The sequence below is a fragment of the Heterodontus francisci genome, unplaced genomic scaffold (genome assembly GCF_036365525.1).
Source record: "Heterodontus francisci isolate sHetFra1 unplaced genomic scaffold, sHetFra1.hap1 HAP1_SCAFFOLD_786, whole genome shotgun sequence".
NCBI classification, from domain to species: domain Eukaryota; kingdom Metazoa; phylum Chordata; class Chondrichthyes; order Heterodontiformes; family Heterodontidae; genus Heterodontus; species Heterodontus francisci.
Genome location: NW_027142184.1, coordinates 257,304 through 274,964, shown reverse-complemented (window position 1 = coordinate 274,964; position 17,661 = coordinate 257,304). Strand labels below are relative to the sequence as shown.

The 17,661-nt window shown below is 66.2% G+C and overlaps 1 protein-coding gene across 2 annotated transcripts in view; it reads right to left on the bottom strand.

Moving 5' to 3' along the window:
- Positions 1 to 17,661, bottom strand: part of cmtr1 (cap methyltransferase 1) — a 224,636-nt gene that overhangs the window by 132,643 nt on the left and 74,332 nt on the right. For both annotated transcript variants that reach the window (XM_068028382.1, XM_068028383.1), the window contains 4 exons: positions 14,349 to 14,445; positions 13,770 to 13,902; positions 12,985 to 13,164; positions 1,416 to 1,472 (listed from right to left, as the gene is read on the bottom strand). In XM_068028382.1, coding sequence (XP_067884483.1) covers positions 1,416 to 1,472; positions 12,985 to 13,164; positions 13,770 to 13,902; positions 14,349 to 14,445 — 467 coding nt within the window. The remainder of the gene's footprint in view (positions 1 to 1,415; positions 1,473 to 12,984; positions 13,165 to 13,769; positions 13,903 to 14,348; positions 14,446 to 17,661) is intronic.

The following is a 17,661-nucleotide window of genomic DNA, read 5'->3' as shown; positions in this document are numbered from 1 at the left end:
CTGCTCCTGATCACTGTCCAGTGACCCCTGGGTTAGAGAGAGAGGGGGAAATCAGCCAGGGTTCCTGCTCCTGATCACTGTCCAGTTACCCCTGAGTTCGAGAGAGAGAGAGAGGAAATCAGCCAGGGTTCCTGCTCCTGAGCACTGTCCAGTGACCCCTGGGTTAGAGAGAGAGGGGAAATCAGCCAGGGTTCCTGCTCCTGATCACTGTCCAGTGACCCCTGGGTTAGAGAGAGAGGGGAAATCAGCCAAGGTTCCTGCTCCTGATCACTGTCTAGTGACCCCTGAGTTAGAGAGAGAGGGGAAATCAGCCAATGTTCCTGCTCCTGATCACTGTCCAGTGACCCCTGGGTTAGAGAGAGAGAGAGAGAGGAAATCAGCCAGGGTTCCTGCTCCTGATCACTGTCCAGTGACTCCTGGGTTAGAGAGAGAGAGAGGGGAAATCAGCCAGGGTTCCTGCTCCTGATCACTGTCCAGTTACCCCTGAGTTCGAGAGAGAGAGAGAGGAAATCAGCCAGGGTTCCTGCTCCTGAGCACTGTCCAGTGACCCCTGGGTTAGAGAGAGAGGGGAAATCAGCCAGGGTTCCTGCTCCTGATCACTGTCCAGTGACTCCTGGGTTAGAGAGAGAGGGGAAATCAGCCAGGGTTCCTGCTCCTGATCACTGTCCAGTGACCCCTGGGTTAGAGAGAGAGAGGGGGGAAATCAGCCAGGGTTCCTGCTCCTGATCACTGTCCAGTGACTCCTGGGTTAGAGAGAGAGGGGAAATCAGCCAGGGTTCCTGCTCCTGATCACTGTCCAGTGACCCCTGGGTTAGAGAGAGAGGGGAAATCAGCCAGGGTTCCTGCTCCTGATCACTGTCCAGTGACCCCTGGGTTAGAGAGGGAGGGGAAATCAGCCAGGGTTCCTGCTCCTGATCTCTGTCCAGTGACTCCTGGGTTAGAGAGAGAGGGGAAATCAGCCAGGGTTCCTGCTCCTGATCACTGTCCAGTGACCCCTGGGTTAGAGAGAGAGGGGAAATCAGCCAGGGTTCCTGCTCCTGATCACTGTCCAGTGACCCCTGGGTTAGAGAGGGAGGGGAAATCAGCCAGGGTTCCTGCTCCTGATCTCTGTCGAGTGACCCCTGGTTTAGAGAGAGAGGGGAAATCAGCCAGGGTTCCTGCTCCTGATCACTGTCCAGGAAACTCTACAGTCAAGTGCCTGGATGTTGACTGAATAGAGGATGAGGATGGGGCTCCTTCCCTCAAGTGCCTGAGGTGACTGATGAGTAATGAGGTGTTGGGGCAGGTACCTGAGGGAATGAATCGCCGGAACAAAATAGGGTTCACAGAAGAAGCTGTGCTGAAGGGAGCTGTACAGTGGGTAACAATGGTGTTTGAGGTACTGGCAGAATGTGTGAAACAGAATTTATACTCACTGATCCCGGATGAAAGCGTGGATTTTGGCCAGGGCCTTGATCTGTGCCGCAGCATGGCTGAAAGAGAGATATCAACATATTACTCACAGAGGAGAGAGAGGTGGGCGGAGAGAGAGAGAGAGCGGGGCGGGAGGGGGGGGGGGAAGAGGGGAGAGGGGGAAGAGGGGAGAGGGGGAAGAGGGGAGAGGGGGAAGAGGGGAGAGGGGGAAGAGGGGAGAGGGGGAAGAGGGGAGAGGGGGAAGAGGGGAGAGGGGGAAGAGGGGGAAGAGGGGAGAGGGAGAAGAGGGGAGAGGGGGAAGAGGGGAGAGGGGGAAGAGGGGAGAGGGGGAAGAGGGGAGAGGGGGAAGAGGGGAGAGGGGGAAGAGGGGAGAGGGGGAAGAGGGGAGAGGGGGAAGAGGGGAGAGGGGGAAGAGGGGAGAGGGGGAAGAGGGGAGAGGGGGAAGAGGGGAGAGGGGGAAGAGGGGAGAGGGGGAAGAGGGGAGAGGGGGAAGAGGGAGGGGGGAAGAGGGAGGGGGGAAGAGGGAGGGGGGAAGAGGGAGGGGGGAAGAGGGAGGGGGGGAAGAGGGAGGGGTGGGAAGAGGGAGGGGTGGGAAGAGGGAGGGGGGGGAAGAGGGAGGGGGGGGAAGAGGGAGGGGGGGGAAGAGGGAGGGGGGGGAAGAGGGAGGGGGGGAAGAGGGAGGGGGGGAAGAGGGAGGGGGGGAAGAGGGAGTGGGGGAAGAGGGAGGGGGGGAAGAGGGAGGGGGGGGAAGAGGGAGGGGGGGGAAGAGGGAGGGGGGGAAGAGGGAGGTGGGGATGGGGGAAGGGGCAGGGGGCGAGGGGCGGGGAGAGGGGGAGGGGGGAAGAGGGAGGGGGGAAGAGGGAGGGGGGAAGAGGGAGGGGGGAAGAGGGAAGAGGGGGAAGGGGGAGTGGGGAAGGGGGAGTGGGGAAGGGGGAGTGGGGAAGGGGGAGTGGGGAAGGGGGAGTGGGGAAGGGGGAGTGGGGAAGGGGGGAAGGGGGGAAGGGGAAGGGGGGAAAGGGAAGGGGAGGGGGGAAGGGGGGAAAGGGAAGGGGAGGGGGGAAGGGGAGGGGGGAAGGGGAGGGGGGAAGGGGAGGGGGGAAGGGGAGGGGGGAAGGGGAGGGGGGAAGGGGTGGGGGGAAGGGGTGGGGGGAAGGGGTGGGGGGAAGGGGTGGGGGGAAGGGGTGGGGGGAAGGGGTGGGGGGAAGGGGTGGGGGGAAGGGGTGGGGGGAAGGGGTGGGGGGAAGGGGTGGGGGGAAGAGGAGGGGGGAAGGGGAGGGGGGAGTGGGAAGGGGAGGGGGAAGTGGGAAGGGGAGGGGGAAGTGGGAAGGGGGAAGTGGGAAGGGGAGGGGGAAGTTGTGGGAAGGGGAGGGGGGAGGGGAGGGGGGAAGGGGAAGGGGGGAAGGGGAAGGGGGGAAGGGGAAGGGGGGAAAGGGAAGGGGGGAAAGGGAAGGGGAGGGGGGAAGGGGAGGGGGGAAGGGGAGGGGGGAAGGGGAGGGGGGAAGGGGAGGGGGGTAGGGGTTGGGGGGAAGGGGTTGGGGGGAAGGGGTGGGGGGGAAGGGGAGGGGGGGAAGGGGAGGGGGGAAGGGGTGGGGGGAAGGGGTGGGGGGAAGGGGTGGGGGGAAGGGGTGGGGGGAAGGGGTGGGGGGAAGGGGTGGGGGGAAGGGGTGGGGGGAAGGGGTGGGGGGAAGGGGTGGGGGGAAGAGGAGGGGGGAAGAGGAGGGGGGAAGAGGAGGGGGGAAGAGGAGGGGGGAAGAGGAGGGGGGGGAAGAGGAGGGGGGAAGAGGAGGGGGGAAGAGGAGGGGGGAAGAGGAGGGGGGAAGAGGAGGGGGGGAAGGGGAGGGGGGAGTGGGAAGTGGGAAGGGGAGGGGGAAGTGGGAAGGGGAGGGGGGAGGGAGGGGGGAAGGGGAAGGGGGAAGGGGAAGGGGGAAGGGGAGGGGGAAGGGAGGAGGGAGGTGGGGGAAGGGGGAGGGGGATGGGGGAAGGGGCAGGGGGCGAGGGGCGGGGAGAGGGGGAGGGGGGTGAAGGGGGAGGGGGGTGAAGGGGGAGGGGGGTGAAGGGGGAGGGGGGTGAAGGGGGAGGGGGGTGAAGGGGGAGGGGGGTGAAGGGGGAGGGGGGTGAAGGGGGAGGGGGGTGAAGGGGGAGGGGGGTGAAGGGGGAGGGGGGTGAAGGGGGAGGGGGGTAAGGGGGAGGGGGGTAAGGGGGAGGGGGGTAAGGGGGAGGGGGGAAAGGGGGAGGGGGGTAAGGGGGAGGGGGGAAAGGGGGAGGGGGGTAAGGGGGAGGGGGGAAAGGGGGAGGGGGGTAAGGGGGAGGGGGGTAAGGGGGAGGGGGGTAAGGGGGAGGGGGGAAAGGGGGAGGGGGGAAAGGGGGAGGGGGGAAAGGGGGAGGGGGGAAAGGGGGAGGGGGGAAGGGGGAGGGGGGAAAGGGGGAGGGGGGAAAGGGGGAGGGGGTAAAGGGGGAGGGGGTAAAGGGGGAGGGGGTAAAGGGGGAGGGGGTAAGGGGGAGGGGGTAAGGGGGAGGGGGTAAGGGGGAGGGGGTAAGGGGGAGGGAGGAGGGGGAAGGGGGAGGGGGAAGAGGGAAGGGGGAGGGGGAAGGGGGAGTGGGGAAGGGCTTGTGGGGAAGGGGGAGTGGGGAAGGGGGAGTGGGGAAGGGGGAGTGGGGAAGGGGGAGTGGGGAAGGGGGAGTGGGGAAGGGGGAGTGGTGAAGGGGGAGTGGTGAAGGGGGAGTGGGGAAGGGGGAGTGGGGAAGGGGGAGTGGGGAAGGGGGAGTGGGGAAGGGGGAGTGGGGAAGGGGGAGTGGGGAAGGGGGAGTGGGGAAGGGGGAGTGGGGAAGGGGGAGTGGGGAAGGGGGAGTGGGGAAGGGGGAGTGGGGAAGGGGGAGTGGGGAAGGGGGAGTGGGGAGTGGGGAAGGGGGAGTGGGGAAGGGGGAGTGGGGAAGGGGGAGTGGGGAAGGGTAGGGGGAGTGGGGAAGGGTAGGGGGGAGTGGGAAGGGTTGGAAGGGGGAGTGGGGAAGGGTAGGGGGAGTGGGGAAGGGTAGGGGGGAGTGGGGAAGGTAGGGGGGAGCGGGGAAGGGTAGGGGGGAGCGGGGAAGGGTAGGGGGGAGCGGGGAAGGGTAGGGGGAGCGGGGAAGGGTAGGGGGAGCGGGGAAGGGTAGGGGGAGCGGGGAAGGGTAGGGGGGAGCGGGGAAGGGTAGGGGGGAGCGGGGAAGGGTAGGGGGGAGCGGGGAAGGGTAGGGGGGAGCGGGGGAAGGTAGGGGGGAGTGGGAAGGGTAGGGGGGAGTGGGAAGGGTAGGGGGGAGTGGAAGGGTAGGGGGAGTGGGAAGGGGAGTGGGAGTGGGAAGGGGAGGGGGTGGGAAGTGGGAAGGGGAGGGGGGAGTGGGAAGGGGAGGGGGGAGTGGGAAGGGGAGGGGGGAGAGTGGAAGATGAGGGGGGAGTGGGAAGATGAGGGGGGAGTGGGAAGATGAGGGGGGAGTGGAAGATGAGGGGGGAGTGGGAAGATGAGGGGGGAGTGGGAAGATGAGGGGGGAGTGGGAAGATGAGGGGGGAGTGGGAAGATGAGGGGGAGTGGGAAGATGAGGGGGGAGTGGGAAGATGAGGGGGGAGTGGGAAGATGAGGGGGGAGTGGGAAGATGAGGGGGGAGTGGGAGATGAGGGGGGAGTGGAAGATGAGGGGGGAGAGGGGAAGATGAGGGGGGAGTGGGAAGATGAGGGGGAGTGGGAAGATGAGCGGGGAGTGGGAAGATGAGCGGGGAGTGGAAAGATGAGGGGGGAGTGGGAAGATGAGGGGGGAGTGGAAGATGAGGGGGGAGTGGGAAGATGAGGGGGGAGTGGGAAGATGAGGGGGGAGTGGGAAGATGAGGGGGGAGTGGGAAGATGAGGGGGGAGTGGGAAGATGAGGGGGGAGTGGGAAGATGAGGGGGGAGTGGGAAGATGAGGGGGGAGTGGGAAGATGAGGGGGAGTGGGAAGATGAGGGGGGAGTGGGAAGCTGAGGGGGGAGTGGGAAGATGAGGGGGAGTGGGAAGATGAGGGGGAGTGGGAAGATGAGGGGGGGAGTGGGAAGATGAGGGGGGAGTGGGAAGATGAGGGGGAGTGGGAAGATGAGGGGGGAGTGGGAAGATGAGGGGGGAGTGGGAAGATGAGGGGGGAGTGGGAAGATGAGGGGGGAGTGGAAGATGAGGGGGGAGTGGGAAGATGAGGGGGGAGTGGGAAGGGGAGGGGGGAGTGGGAAGGGGAAGGGGGGAGTGGGAAGGGGAGGGGGGAGTGGGGAGTGGGAAGGGGAGGGAGGGGGGAGGGTAGGGGGAAGGGGAAGGGGAAGGGGAGGGGGGAAGGGGAGGGGGGAAGGGAGGGGGGAAGGGGAGGGGGGAGGGGAGGGGGGAGGGGAGGGGGGAAGGGGGGAAGGGAGGAGGGAGGTGGGGGAAGGGGGAGGTGGGATGGGGAAGGGGCAAGGGGTGGGGGGGAAGGGGCAAGGGGTGGGGGGGGGAAGAGGGTGGGGGGGGAAGAGGGAGGGGGGGAAGAGGGAGGGGGGGAAGAGGGAGGGGGGGGAGAAGGGGGGGGAGAAGAGGGGGGGGAGAAGAGGGGGGGGGGAAGAGGGAGGGGGGAAGATGGAGGGGGGGAAGATGGAGGGGGGGGAAGATGGAGGGGGGGAAGATGGAGGGGGGGGAAGATGGAGGGTGGGGGAGATGGAGGGGGGGGAGATGGAGGGGGGGGAGATGGAGGGGGGGGAGATGGAGGGGGGGGAGATGGAGGGGGGGGAAGATGGAGGGGGGGAAGATGGAGGGGGGGAAGATGGAGGGGGGGGAAGATGGAGGGGGGGGAAGATGGAGGGGGGGAAGATGGAGGGGGGAAGGGGGAGGGGAGGGGGAAGGGGAAGGGGGAGGGGGAAGGGGGAGGGGGAGGGGAAGGGGAGGGGGAAGGGGAGGGGGAAGGGGGAGGGGGGAAGGGGGAGGGGGAAGGGGAGGGGGGAAGGGGGAGGGGGGAAGAGGGAGAGGGGGAAGAGGGGAGAGGGGGAAGAGGGGAGAGGGGGAAGAGGGGAGAGGGGGAAGAGGGGAGAGGGGGAAGAGGGGAGAGGGGGAAGAGGGGAGAGGGGGAAGAGGGGAGAGGGGGGAAGAGGGGAGAGGGGGAAGAGGGGAGAGGGGGAAGAGGGGAGAGGGGGAAGAGGGGAGAGGGGGAAGAGGGGAGAGGGGGAAGAGGGGAGGGGGGAAGAGGGAGGGGGGAAGAGGGAGGGGGGAAGAGGGAGGGGGAAGAGGGAGGGGGGAAGAGGAGGGGGGGAAGAGGGAGGGGTGGGAAGAGGGAGGGGTGGGAAGAGGGAGGGGGGGGGAAGAGGGAGGGGGGGGAAGAGGGAGGGGGGGGAGAGGGAGGGGGGGGAAGAGGGAGGGGGGAAGAGGGAGGGGGGGAAGAGGGAGGGGGGAAGAGGGAGTGGGGGAAGAGGGAGGGGGGGAAGAGGGAGGGGGGGGAAGAGGGAGGGGGGGAAGAGGGAGGGGGGAAAGAGGGAGGTGGGGATGGGGAAGGGGCAGGGGGCGAGGGGCGGGGAGAGGGGGAGGGGGAAGAGGGAGGGGGGAAGAGGGAGGGGGGAAGAGGGAGGGGGGAAGAGGGAAGAGGGGGAAGGGGGAGTGGGGAAGGGGGAGTGGGGAAGGGGGAGTGGGAAGGGGAGTGGGGAAGGGGGAGTGGGGAAGGGGGAGTGGGGAAGGGGGGAAGGGGGGAAGGGGAAGGGGGGAAAGGGAAGGGGAGGGGGAAGGGGGGAAAGGGAAGGGAGGGGGGAAGGGGAGGGGGGAAGGGGAGGGGGGAAGGGGAGGGGGAAGGGGAGGGGGGAAGGGGTGGGGGAAGGGGTGGGGGGAAGGGGTGGGGGGAAGGGGTGGGGGGAAGGGGTGGGGGGAAGGGGTGGGGGGAAGGGGTGGGGGGAAGGGGTGGGGGGAAAGGGGTGGGGGGAAGAGGAGGGGGGAAGGGGAGGGGGGAGTGGGAAGGGGAGGGGAAGTGGGAAGGGGAGGGGGAAGTGGGAAGGGGAGGGGAAGTGGGAAGGGGAGGGGGAGGGGAGGGGGGAAGGGGAAGGGGGAAGGGGAAGGGGGGAAGGGGAAGGGGGGAAAGGGAAGGGGGGAAAGGGAAGGGGAGGGGGGAAGGGTGAGGGGGGAAGGGGAGGGGGGAAGGGGAGGGGGAAGGGGAGGGGGGTAGGGGTTGGGGGGAAGGGGTTGGGGGGAAGGGGTGGGGGGAAGGGGGGGGGGGAAGGGGAGGGGGAAGGGGTGGGGGAAGGGGTGGGGGAAGGGGTGGGGGGAAGGGGTGGGGGGAAGGGGTGGGGAAGGGGTGGGGGGAAGGGGGTGGGGGGAAGGGGTGGGGGGAAGGGGTGGGGGGAAGGGGTGGGGGGAAGAGGAGGGGGAAGAGGAGGGGGAAGAGGAGGGGGGAAGAGGAGGGGGGAAGAGGAGGGGGGGGAAGAGGAGGGGGGAAGAGGAGGGGGAAGAGGAGGGGGGAAGAGGAGGGGGGAAGAGGAGGGGGGAAGGGGAGGGGGGAGTGGGAAGTGGGAAGGGAGGGGGAAGTGGGAAGGGGAGGGGGGAGGGAGGGGGGAAGGGGAAGGGGAAGGGGAAGGGGGAAGGGGAGGGGAAGGGAGGAGGGAGGTGGGGGAAGGGGGAGGGGGGATGGGGGAAGGGCAGGGGGCGAGGGGCGGGGAGAGGGGGAGGGGGGGTGAAGGGGGAGGGGGGTGAAGGGGAGGGGGGTGAAGGGGAGGGGGGTGAAGGGGGAGGGGGTGAAGGGGGAGGGGGGTGAAGGGGGAGGGGGGTGAAGGGGGAGGGGGGTGAAGGGGGAGGGGGGTGAAGGGGGAGGGGGGTGAAGGGGGAGGGGGGTGAAGGGGGAGGGGGGTAAGGGGGGGTAAGGGGGAGGGGGGAAAGGGGGAGGGGGGTAAGGGGGAGGGGGGAAAGGGGGAGGGGGGTAAGGGGGAGGGGGGAAAGGGGGAGGGGGGTAAGGGGGAGGGGGGTAAGGGGGAGGGGGGAAAGGGGGAGGGGGGAAAGGGGGAGGGGGGAAAGGGGGAGGGGGGAAAGGGGGAGGGGGGAAAGGGGGAGGGGGGAAAGGGGGAGGGGGGAAAGGGGGAGGGGGGTAAAGGGGGAGGGGGTAAAGGGGGAGGGGGTAAGGGGGAGGGGGTAAGGGGGAGGGGGTAAGGGGGAGGGAGGAGGGGGAAGGGGGAGGGGGAAGAGGGAAGGGGGAGGGGGAAGGGGGAGTGGGGAAGGGCTTGTGGGGAAGGGGGAGTGGGGAAGGGGGAGTGGGGAAGGGGGAGTGGGGAAGGGGGAGTGGGGAAGGGGGAGTGGGGAAGGGGGAGTGGTGAAGGGGGAGTGGTGAAGGGGGAGTGGGGAAGGGGGAGTGGGGAAGGGGGAGTGGGGAAGGGGGAGTGGGGAAGGGGGAGTGGGGAAGGGGGAGTGGGGAAGGGGGAGTGGGGAAGGGGGAGTGGGGAAGGGGGAGTGGGGAAGGGGGAGTGGGGAAGGGGGAGTGGGGAAGGGGGAGTGGGGAAGGGGGAGTGGGGAAGGGGGAGTGGGGAGTGGGGAAGGGGAGTGGGGAAGGGGGAGTGGGGAAGGGGGAGTGGGGAAGGGTAGGGGGGAGTGGGGAAGGGTAGGGGGGAGTGGGGAAGGGTAGGGGGGAGCGGGGAAGGGTAGGGGGGAGCGGGGAAGGGTAGGGGGGAGCGGGGAAGGGTAGGGGGGAGCGGGGAAGGGTAGGGGGGAGCGGGGAAGGGTAGGGGGGAGCGGGGAAGGGTAGGGGGGAGCGGGGAAGGGTAGGGGGGAGCGGGGAAGGGTAGGGGGGAGCGGGGAAGGGTAGGGGGGAGCGGGGAAGGGTAGGGGGGAGCGGGGAAGGGTAGGGGGGAGCGGGGAAGGGTAGGGGGGAGTGGGAAGGGTAGGGGGGAGTGGGAAGGGTAGGGGGGAGTGGGAAGGGGAGTGGGAGTGGGAAGGGGAGGGGGAGTGGGAAGGGGAGGGGGGAGTGGGAAGGGGAGGGGGGAGTGGGAAGGGGAGGGGGGAGTGGGAAGGGGAGGGGGGAGTGGGAAGATGAGGGGGGAGTGGGAAGATGAGGGGGGAGTGGGAAGATGAGGGGGGAGTGGGAAGATGAGGGGGGAGTGGGAAGATGAGGGGGGAGTGGGAAGATGAGGGGGGAGTGGGAAGATGAGGGGGGAGTGGGAAGATGAGGGGGGAGTGGGAAGATGAGGGGGGAGTGGGAAGATGAGGGGGGAGTGGGAAGATGAGGGGGGAGTGGGAAGATGAGGGGGGAGTGGGAAGATGAGGGGGGAGTGGGAAGATGAGGGGGGAGTGGGAAGATGAGGGGGGAGTGGGAAGATGAGCGGGGAGTGGGAAGATGAGCGGGGAGTGGGAAGATGAGGGGGGAGTGGGAAGATGAGGGGGGAGTGGGAAGATGAGGGGGGAGTGGGAAGATGAGGGGGGAGTGGGAAGATGAGGGGGGAGTGGGAAGATGAGGGGGGAGTGGGAAGATGAGGGGGGAGTGGGAAGATGAGGGGGGAGTGGGAAGATGAGGGGGGAGTGGGAAGATGAGGGGGGAGTGGGAAGATGAGGGGGGAGTGGGAAGATGAGGGGGAGTGGGAAGATGAGGGGGGAGTGGGAAGCTGAGGGGGGAGTGGGAAGATGAGGGGGGAGTGGGAAGATGAGGGGGGAGTGGGAAGATGAGGGGGGAGTGGGAAGATGAGGGGGGAGTGGGAAGATGAGGGGGGAGTGGGAAGATGAGGGGGGAGTGGGAAGATGAGGGGGGAGTGGGAAGATGAGGGGGGAGTGGGAAGATGAGGGGGGAGTGGGAAGATGAGGGGGGAGTGGGAAGATGAGGGGGGAGTGGGAAGGGGAGGGGGGAGTGGGAAGGGGAGGGGGGAGTGGGAAGGGGAGGGGGGAGTGGGAAGGGGAGGGGGGAGTGGGGAGTGGGAAGGGGAGGGGAGGGGGGAGGGTAGGGGGGAAGGGGAAGGGGGAAGGGGAGGGGGGAAGGGGAGGGGGGAAGGGGAGGGGGGAAGGGGAGGGGGGAGGGGGAGGGGGGAGGGGGAGGGGGGAAGGGGAGGGGGGGAAGGGGAGGGGGGAAGGGAGGAGGGAGGTGGGGGGAAGGGGGAGGTGGGATGGGGAAGGGGCAAGGGGTGGGGGGGGAAGGGGCAAGGGGTGGGGGGGGAAGAGGGTGGGGGGGGAAGAGGGAGGGGGGGAAGAGGGAGGGGGGGAAGAGGGAGGGGGGGAGAAGGGGGGGGAGAAGAGGGGGGGGAGAAGGGGGGGGGGGGAAGAGGGAGGGGGGGAAGATGGAGGGGGGGAAGATGGAGGGGGGGGAAGATGGAGGGGGGGGAAGATGGAGGGGGGGGGAGATGGAGGGGGGGGGAGATGGAGGGGGGGGGAGATGGAGGGGGGGGAGATGGAGGGGGGGGAGATGGAGGGGGGGGAAGATGGAGGGGGGGGAAGATGGAGGGGGGGGAAGATGGAGGGGGGGGAAGATGGAGGGGGGGGAAGATGGAGGGGGGGGAAGATGGAGGGGGGGAAGAGGGACGGGGGAAGGGGGAGGGGAGGGGGGAAGGGGAAGGGGGAGGGGGAAGGGGGAGGGGGAGGGGGAAGGGGAGGGGGAAGGGGGAGGGGGGAAGGGGGAGGGGGGAAGGGGGAGGGGGGAAGGGGGAGGGGGGAAGGGGGAGGGGGGAAGGGGGAGGGGGGAGGGGGAGGGGGGAGGGGGAAGGGGGAGGGGGAAGGGGGAGGGGGGAGGGGGGAAGGGGGAGGGGGGAAGGGGGAAGCGGGAGGGGGAAAGGGGGAGGGGGAAAGGGGGAGGGGGAAAGGGGGAGGGGGAAAGGGGGAGGGGGAAAGGGGGAGGGGGAAAGGGGGAGGGGGAAAGGGGGAGGGGGAAAGGGGGAGGGGGAAAGGGGGAGGGGGAAAGGGGGAGGGGGAGGGGGGAAGGGGGAGGGGGGAAGGGGGAGGGGGGAAGAGGGAGGGGGGAAGAGGGAGGGGGGAAGAGGGATGGGGGAAGAGGGATGGGGGAAGAGGGATGGGGGAAGAGGGATGGGGGAAGAGGGATGGGGGAAGAGGGATGGGGGAAGAGGGATGGGGGAAGAGGGATGGGGGAAGAGGGATGGGGGAAGAGGGATGGGGGAAGAGGGATGGGGGAAGAGGGATGGGGGAAGAGGGATGGGGGAAGAGGGATGGGGAAGAGGGATGGGGGAAGAGGGATGGGGGAAGAGGGATGGGGGAAGAGGGATGGGGAGGGGGGAAGGGGAGGGGGGAAGGGGAGGGGGGAAGGGGAGGGGGGAGGGGGGAAGGGGAGGGGGGAAGGGGAGGGGGGAAGGGGAGGGGGGAAGGGGAGGGGGGAAGGGGAGGGGGGAGGGGAGGGGGGAGGGGAGGGGGGAAGGGGAGGGGGGAGGGGGGAGGGGAGGGGGGAAGGGGGAAGGGGGAGGGGGGAAGGGGGAGGGGGGAAGGGGGAGGGGGGAAGGGGGAAGGGGGAGGGGGGAAGGGGGAAGCGGGAGGGGGGAAGGGGGAAGCGGGAGGGGGGAAGGGGGAAGCGGGAGGGGGGAAGGGGGAAGGGGAGGGGGGAGGGGGGAAGGGGAGGGGGGAAGGGGAGAGGGGAAGGGGAGAGGGGAAGGGGAGGGGGGAGGGGGGAAGGGGGAGGGGGGAAGGGGGAGGGGGGAAGGGGGAAGGGGGAAGGGGGAGGGGGGAAGGGGGAGGGGGGAAGGGGGAGGGGGGAAGGGGGAGGGGAGGGGGGAGGGGGGAAGGGGAGGGGGGAGGGGGGAAGGGGAGGGGGGAAGGGGAGAGGGGAAGGGGAGAGGGGAAGGGGAGGGGGGAAGGGGGAAGGGGGAGGGGGGAAGGGGGAGGGGGGAAGGGGGAGGGGGGAAGGGGGAGGGGGGAAGGGGGAAGGGGGAAGGGGGAAGGGGGAAGGGGGAAGGGGGAGGGGGGAAGGGGGAGGGGGGAAGGGGGAGGGGGGAAGGGGGAGGGGGGAAGGGGGAAGGGGGAGGGGGGAAGGGGGAGGGGGGAAGGGGGAGGGGGGAAGGGGGAGGGGGAAGGGGGAGGGGAGGGGGGAGGGGGGAAGGGGAGGGGGGAATGGGAGGGGGGAATGGGAGGTGGGAAGGGGGAAGGGGGAGGGGGGAAGGGGGAGGGGGGAAGGGGGAGGGGGGAAGGGGGAAGCGGGAGGGGGGAAGGGGGAAGCGGGAGGGGGGAAGGGGGAAGGGGAAGGGGGAAGCGGGAGGGGGGGAAGGGGGAGGGGGAAGAGGGATGGGGGAAGAGGGATGGGGGAAGAGGGATGGGGGAAGAGGGATGGGGGAAGAGGGATGGGGGAAGAGGGATGGGGGAAGAGGGATGGGGGAAGAGGGATGGGGGAAGAGGGATGGGGGAAGAGGGATGGGGGAAGAGGGATGGGGAAGAGGGATGGGGAGGGGGGAAGGGGAAGAGGGATGGGGAGGGGGGAAGGGGAGGGGGGAAGGGGAGGGGGGAAGGGGAGGGGGGAAGGGGAGGGGGGAAGGGGAGGGGGGAGTGGGATTGGGGGAGGCGGGAGAGGGGGGTGGGGAAGGGGGGAATGGGGGAGGGGGGGGGTAGTGGGAGTGGGGGGAGGGGTGGATGGGTGGGGAGGGAGAGGGCGGCCAAAGGCAGCCGGAGGAACTGACCGTTCATTGGATTGCACCATGAAGTTGTAGAAGCCACTGTCCAATTTGATGATGTCGAGCGGGACCACACTGCTCACATCCTGCTCACTGTTTCTCAGAAAATTCAGTTTCTGATTGACGGTGAAGAGATAATCCCGCACAGGGTCAGTTTCTGCTTTCAGGCCTCGGCACACAACATACCTGTGACAGTGCATAGCCAGTGAAAAAATGGTCAATACACTGCCCCTTCACCTTGTGACCCCGTACACATTGCCCTTTCACCTCATGACCCCGCAGACACTGCCATTTCAACTCGTCAACTCGCATACGCTGCCCTTTCACCTCGTGAACCCGCAGACATTGCCCTTTCACCTCGTGAACCCGCACACACCTTTTCACCACTTGACCCCACACACACTGCCCTTTCACTTTGTGACCTCGCACACACTGCCCTTTCACCTCATGAACCCGCACACACCTTTTCACCTCTTGACCCCACACATACTGCCCTTTCACTTCGTGACCTCGCACACACTGCCCTTTCACCTCATGAACCCGCACACACCTTTTCACCTCTTGACCCCACACACACTGCCCTTGTACTTTGTGACCTCGCACACACTGCCCATTCACCTCGTGACCCCGCACAAACTACCCTTTTACTTTCATTACCCCAGACATTGCCCTGCAAACCCCCCACTGCCACTTCACCTCCATGATCCCTCACACTTCCTTTGGTTCTTCGCTTAACATCTGAGCCATAACCAATGACGCATGGAGTGAGGAATGAGTTGTCGAAGACTCACCGCTCAGAGTTGGCTGGGCGGCTGGTGACTGGCTTGAACAGGGAGACTCGCTCAAAACAAATGTAGAGCAGATAAATGAGGCCCACGCTGAAGGGCGTGAAGAGGTCAAAGGTCTTACAAATAAAATGGCCACCTGCAAGTAAAAAGTAGAAGGTCGAAATGAAGGCCCAGAAAAGGAGCACACCTCACAAAGGGCGGAGACATGACAGGGCGAACAGCCAGGCCAGGAAGAGGGGCGCCAGGCGAGGGATATGCGCCTGACGGATGGGTGGGGGGGGGGGGGGGAGGGGGCTCCGCCTCACGAGGGGTACGCACCAGACGGAGGTGGGGGGAGGCACCAGGCCGGAGGAACGTGCCAGCCCATGGGGGAGGCGCCAGGCAAGGGGGCGCCGCCAGACAAGGTGTACGCACCAGACCGGGGGGGGGGGGTGGGGGGGGCCAGGCTGGGTGGAAGCAGCAGTCAAGGGGGCGCGCCAGGCAACAGAGGGGCACCAGGCAAGGAGAACACGCACGACAGCCCATGATCTGCTGATCGCACACTGTCATATCTGTCACACTCTACAGATTCTGTCCCCTTACCTGTCCTGATCACACTCAGTCCCATCAGAATCTGACACAGCAAAAGCTGTTTACTGAGAATCTCCTGCAGGTTCTCCTGTCCCTCCACCGAGAAACCCTACATAAAAGGACACATTTACACAGTTATTGGAGTGTAGAGGGAGCTTTACTCTGTATCTAACTCCGTACTGTACCTGTCCTGAGAGTGTTTGATGGGGACATTGTAGAGGGAGCTTGACTCTGTATCTAACCCCCGTACTGTACCTGTCCTGAGAGTGTTTGATGGGGGACAGTGTAGAGGGAGCTTGACTCTGTATCTAACCCCCGTACTGTACCTGTCCTGGGAGTGTTTGATGGGGACAGTGTAGATGGAGCTTTACTCTGTATCTAACCCCCGTACTGTACCTGTCCTGGGAGTGTTTGATGGGGACAGTGTAGAGGGAGCTTTACTCTGTATCTAACCCCGTGCTGTACCTGTCCTGGGAGTGTTTGATGGGGACAGTGTAGAGGGAGTTTTACTCTGTATCTAACTCCATACTGTACCTGTCCTGAGAGTGTTTGATGGGGACATTGTAGAGGGAGTTTTACTCTGTATCTAACTCCATACTGTACCTGTCCTGGGAGTGTTTGATGGGACAGTGTAGAGGGAGCTTTACTCTGAATCTAACCCCCGTTTTTTTTTTTGATGGGACAGTGTCGAGGGAGCTTTACTCTGTATCTAACCCCGTTTTTTTTTTTTTTTTTTTTTCTTTTTTCTTTCTTTTTTTTTTGTAGAGGGAGCTTTACTCTGTATCTAACCCCTGTTTTTTTTTTTTTTTTTTTTTATCGAGGGGGCCTTTATTCCTCAGGCCCCCTTTATACATTTTTTATGTCGAGGGGGCCTTTATTCCTCAGGCCCCCTTTATATACACACTTATATTTTTAAAATAACTTTATTAAAACAGATAAATAAACAAAAAACTCAAATTAAAATGCCATTCTCGGCGTCGACAATGCACTCCAGTCCCTGCGGTGCCCACCGGTCGCGGAAGGCCTCAAGCGTACCGGCGGACACCGCATGCTCCTTTTCCAGGGACACCCGGGCGCGAACGTAACCGCGGAAGAGGGGCAGGCAATCGGGGAGGACGGACCCCCCAACGGCCCGCAACCTGGACCTGTGAATTGCCACCTTGGCCAGGCCCAGGAGCAGACCGACGAGGAGATCCTCCTCCCGGCCCAAGCCCCTCCGCACCGGGTGCCCAAAGATCAGGAGCGTGGGACTGAAGTGCAGCCAGAATTTGAGGAGCAGCCCCTTCAGATACTCAAATAGGGGCTGCAACCTCGCACACTCCGTATAAATGTGGAACACGGACTCGTCCAGGCCGCAGAAAGTACAGGTGGCCTGGGAGTCCGTGAACCTACTTAAAAGCCTATTGCACGGGACTGCTCTGTGCAGCACCCTCCACCCCAGGTCCCCGATGTAAAGGGGGAAGACTCCCGCGTAGAGAGACCTCCATCGGGGTTTCCCCTCGCCACCAGATGGCAACGCGGACCGCCAGGGCGTGTCCGGCCGGCTGACGAGGGCGAGGAAGTGGAGAGTGTGCAGGAGCAGCCCGTACAGGAAACCCCTCCGCGCCGATTGGAATGGCACGGAGGGCATTTCCGAGAGGCGGCTCGGGTTGTGCGGGACCGGCTCCCGAGGAGGGTTTCGGGGCCTGGGTCCGATGAGCAGTTCCGGCCGAGCGGGGGTCAGCTCGGCCGGGATCGCTCCGCACTCCCGAGCCCCCTCGCCACCCGCAGTGAGGGGCGTCCCGGGGGTTTCGGCTACTCCTCCGCCCGCCGGACCATCCCCGGAGTCGGCCGCCCGGACAGCCGAGGCGCTCTCCTCCGCCGGCGGGGGAGCGCCCTGACTGGAGGCGACCATGTTCCAGACTCGGAAAAGATCCCGGTAAAAGACAGGCAACTCCCTCAGAGAGGCGCGGCTAACGGACTCCACCGGGAGCTGCGTGTCGTCTTGAAGGCAGTGACACTGGCGGAAAAAATACGTCGCCAGCGCACACCATCTGGGAGGACGCTCGACGTACAGGTATCTCTGCAGGGTCCGAAGGCGGAGAGTCGCAGCCTGGGTGCGGACGCACACCAGCGACTGACCGCCCTCCTCGATCGGGAGACTCAGGACCGCGGCAGAGACCCAGTGTTTCCTCTTGCCCCAGAAGAAATCGACGAGTTTCTTCTGGATCTTGGTGGCAAATACAGGGGGCGGGGCCAAAGTGACCAACCGGTACCACAGCATGGAGGCCACCAGTTGGTTTATGACCAACGCTCGGCCCCTGTAGGAAAGCACTCGGAGCAGTCCTGTCCAGCGCCCCAGCCGAGCGGTGACTTTCGCCTCCAACTCCTGCCAGTTTGCCGGCCAGGCTTCCTCAGCGGGGCTAAGGTGGACTCCCAAATAGAGGAGGTGCGTGGTGCTCCACGCAAAAGGTGTCATCTCCTCCGGCAGGGAGTCCACCCGCCACTGACCAACCAGGAGTCCGGAACATTTCTCCCAATTGATCCTCGCGGAGGACGCGGCAGAAAAGGTCTGCTGGCAGTCGCGCATCCTCCGCAAGTCAACGGGATCTGTGATTGCGAGGAGCACGTCGTCGGCGTAAGCCGAGAGGACGACCCGCATGGCCGGCTCGCGCAGAGCCAATCCCGTCAACCTCCTGCGAAGCAGGCACAGGAAGGGCTCCACGCAGATGGTATACAATTGGCCGGACATGGGGCACCCCTGACGCACTCCTCTCCCAAAGCGAAGGGGCGCCGTCAAGGACCCGTTAACTTTGACTAGACACTCTGCGGCAGCGTATAAAAGTCGGACCCGGGCCACGAAATGCGGCCCGAGTCCGAAAGCGCGCAGAGTCCCGAAAAGGTAATCGTGATCCACCCTGTCGAACGCCTTCTCCTGATCGAGGGAGAGAAAGGCGACCGACTGACCAGTCCTCTGGGAAAGATGGATCAGGTCCCGGACCAGGTGGATGTTGTCCTGGATGGACCGGCCCGGGACCGTGTAGGACTGGTCGGGGTGGATCATGTGGGCCAGCACGGAGCCCAGGCGGGTAGACATAGCCCGGGCAAAGATCTTATAATCCGTGCTGAGGAGGGAGACCGGACGCCAGTTTTTAAGCAGGCGGAGATCGCCCCTCTTCGGCAGCAGGACGATGACCGCCCTGCGCCACGAGAGGGGCATCTCCCCGGTCGCCAGGCTTTCCCCCAGGACCCGCGCGTAATCGTCCCCCAGGACGTCCCAGAACGCCCTGAGGAACTCCACGGTCAACCCATCCAGCCCTGGGGATTTGCCCCTCGAGAGCTGGTG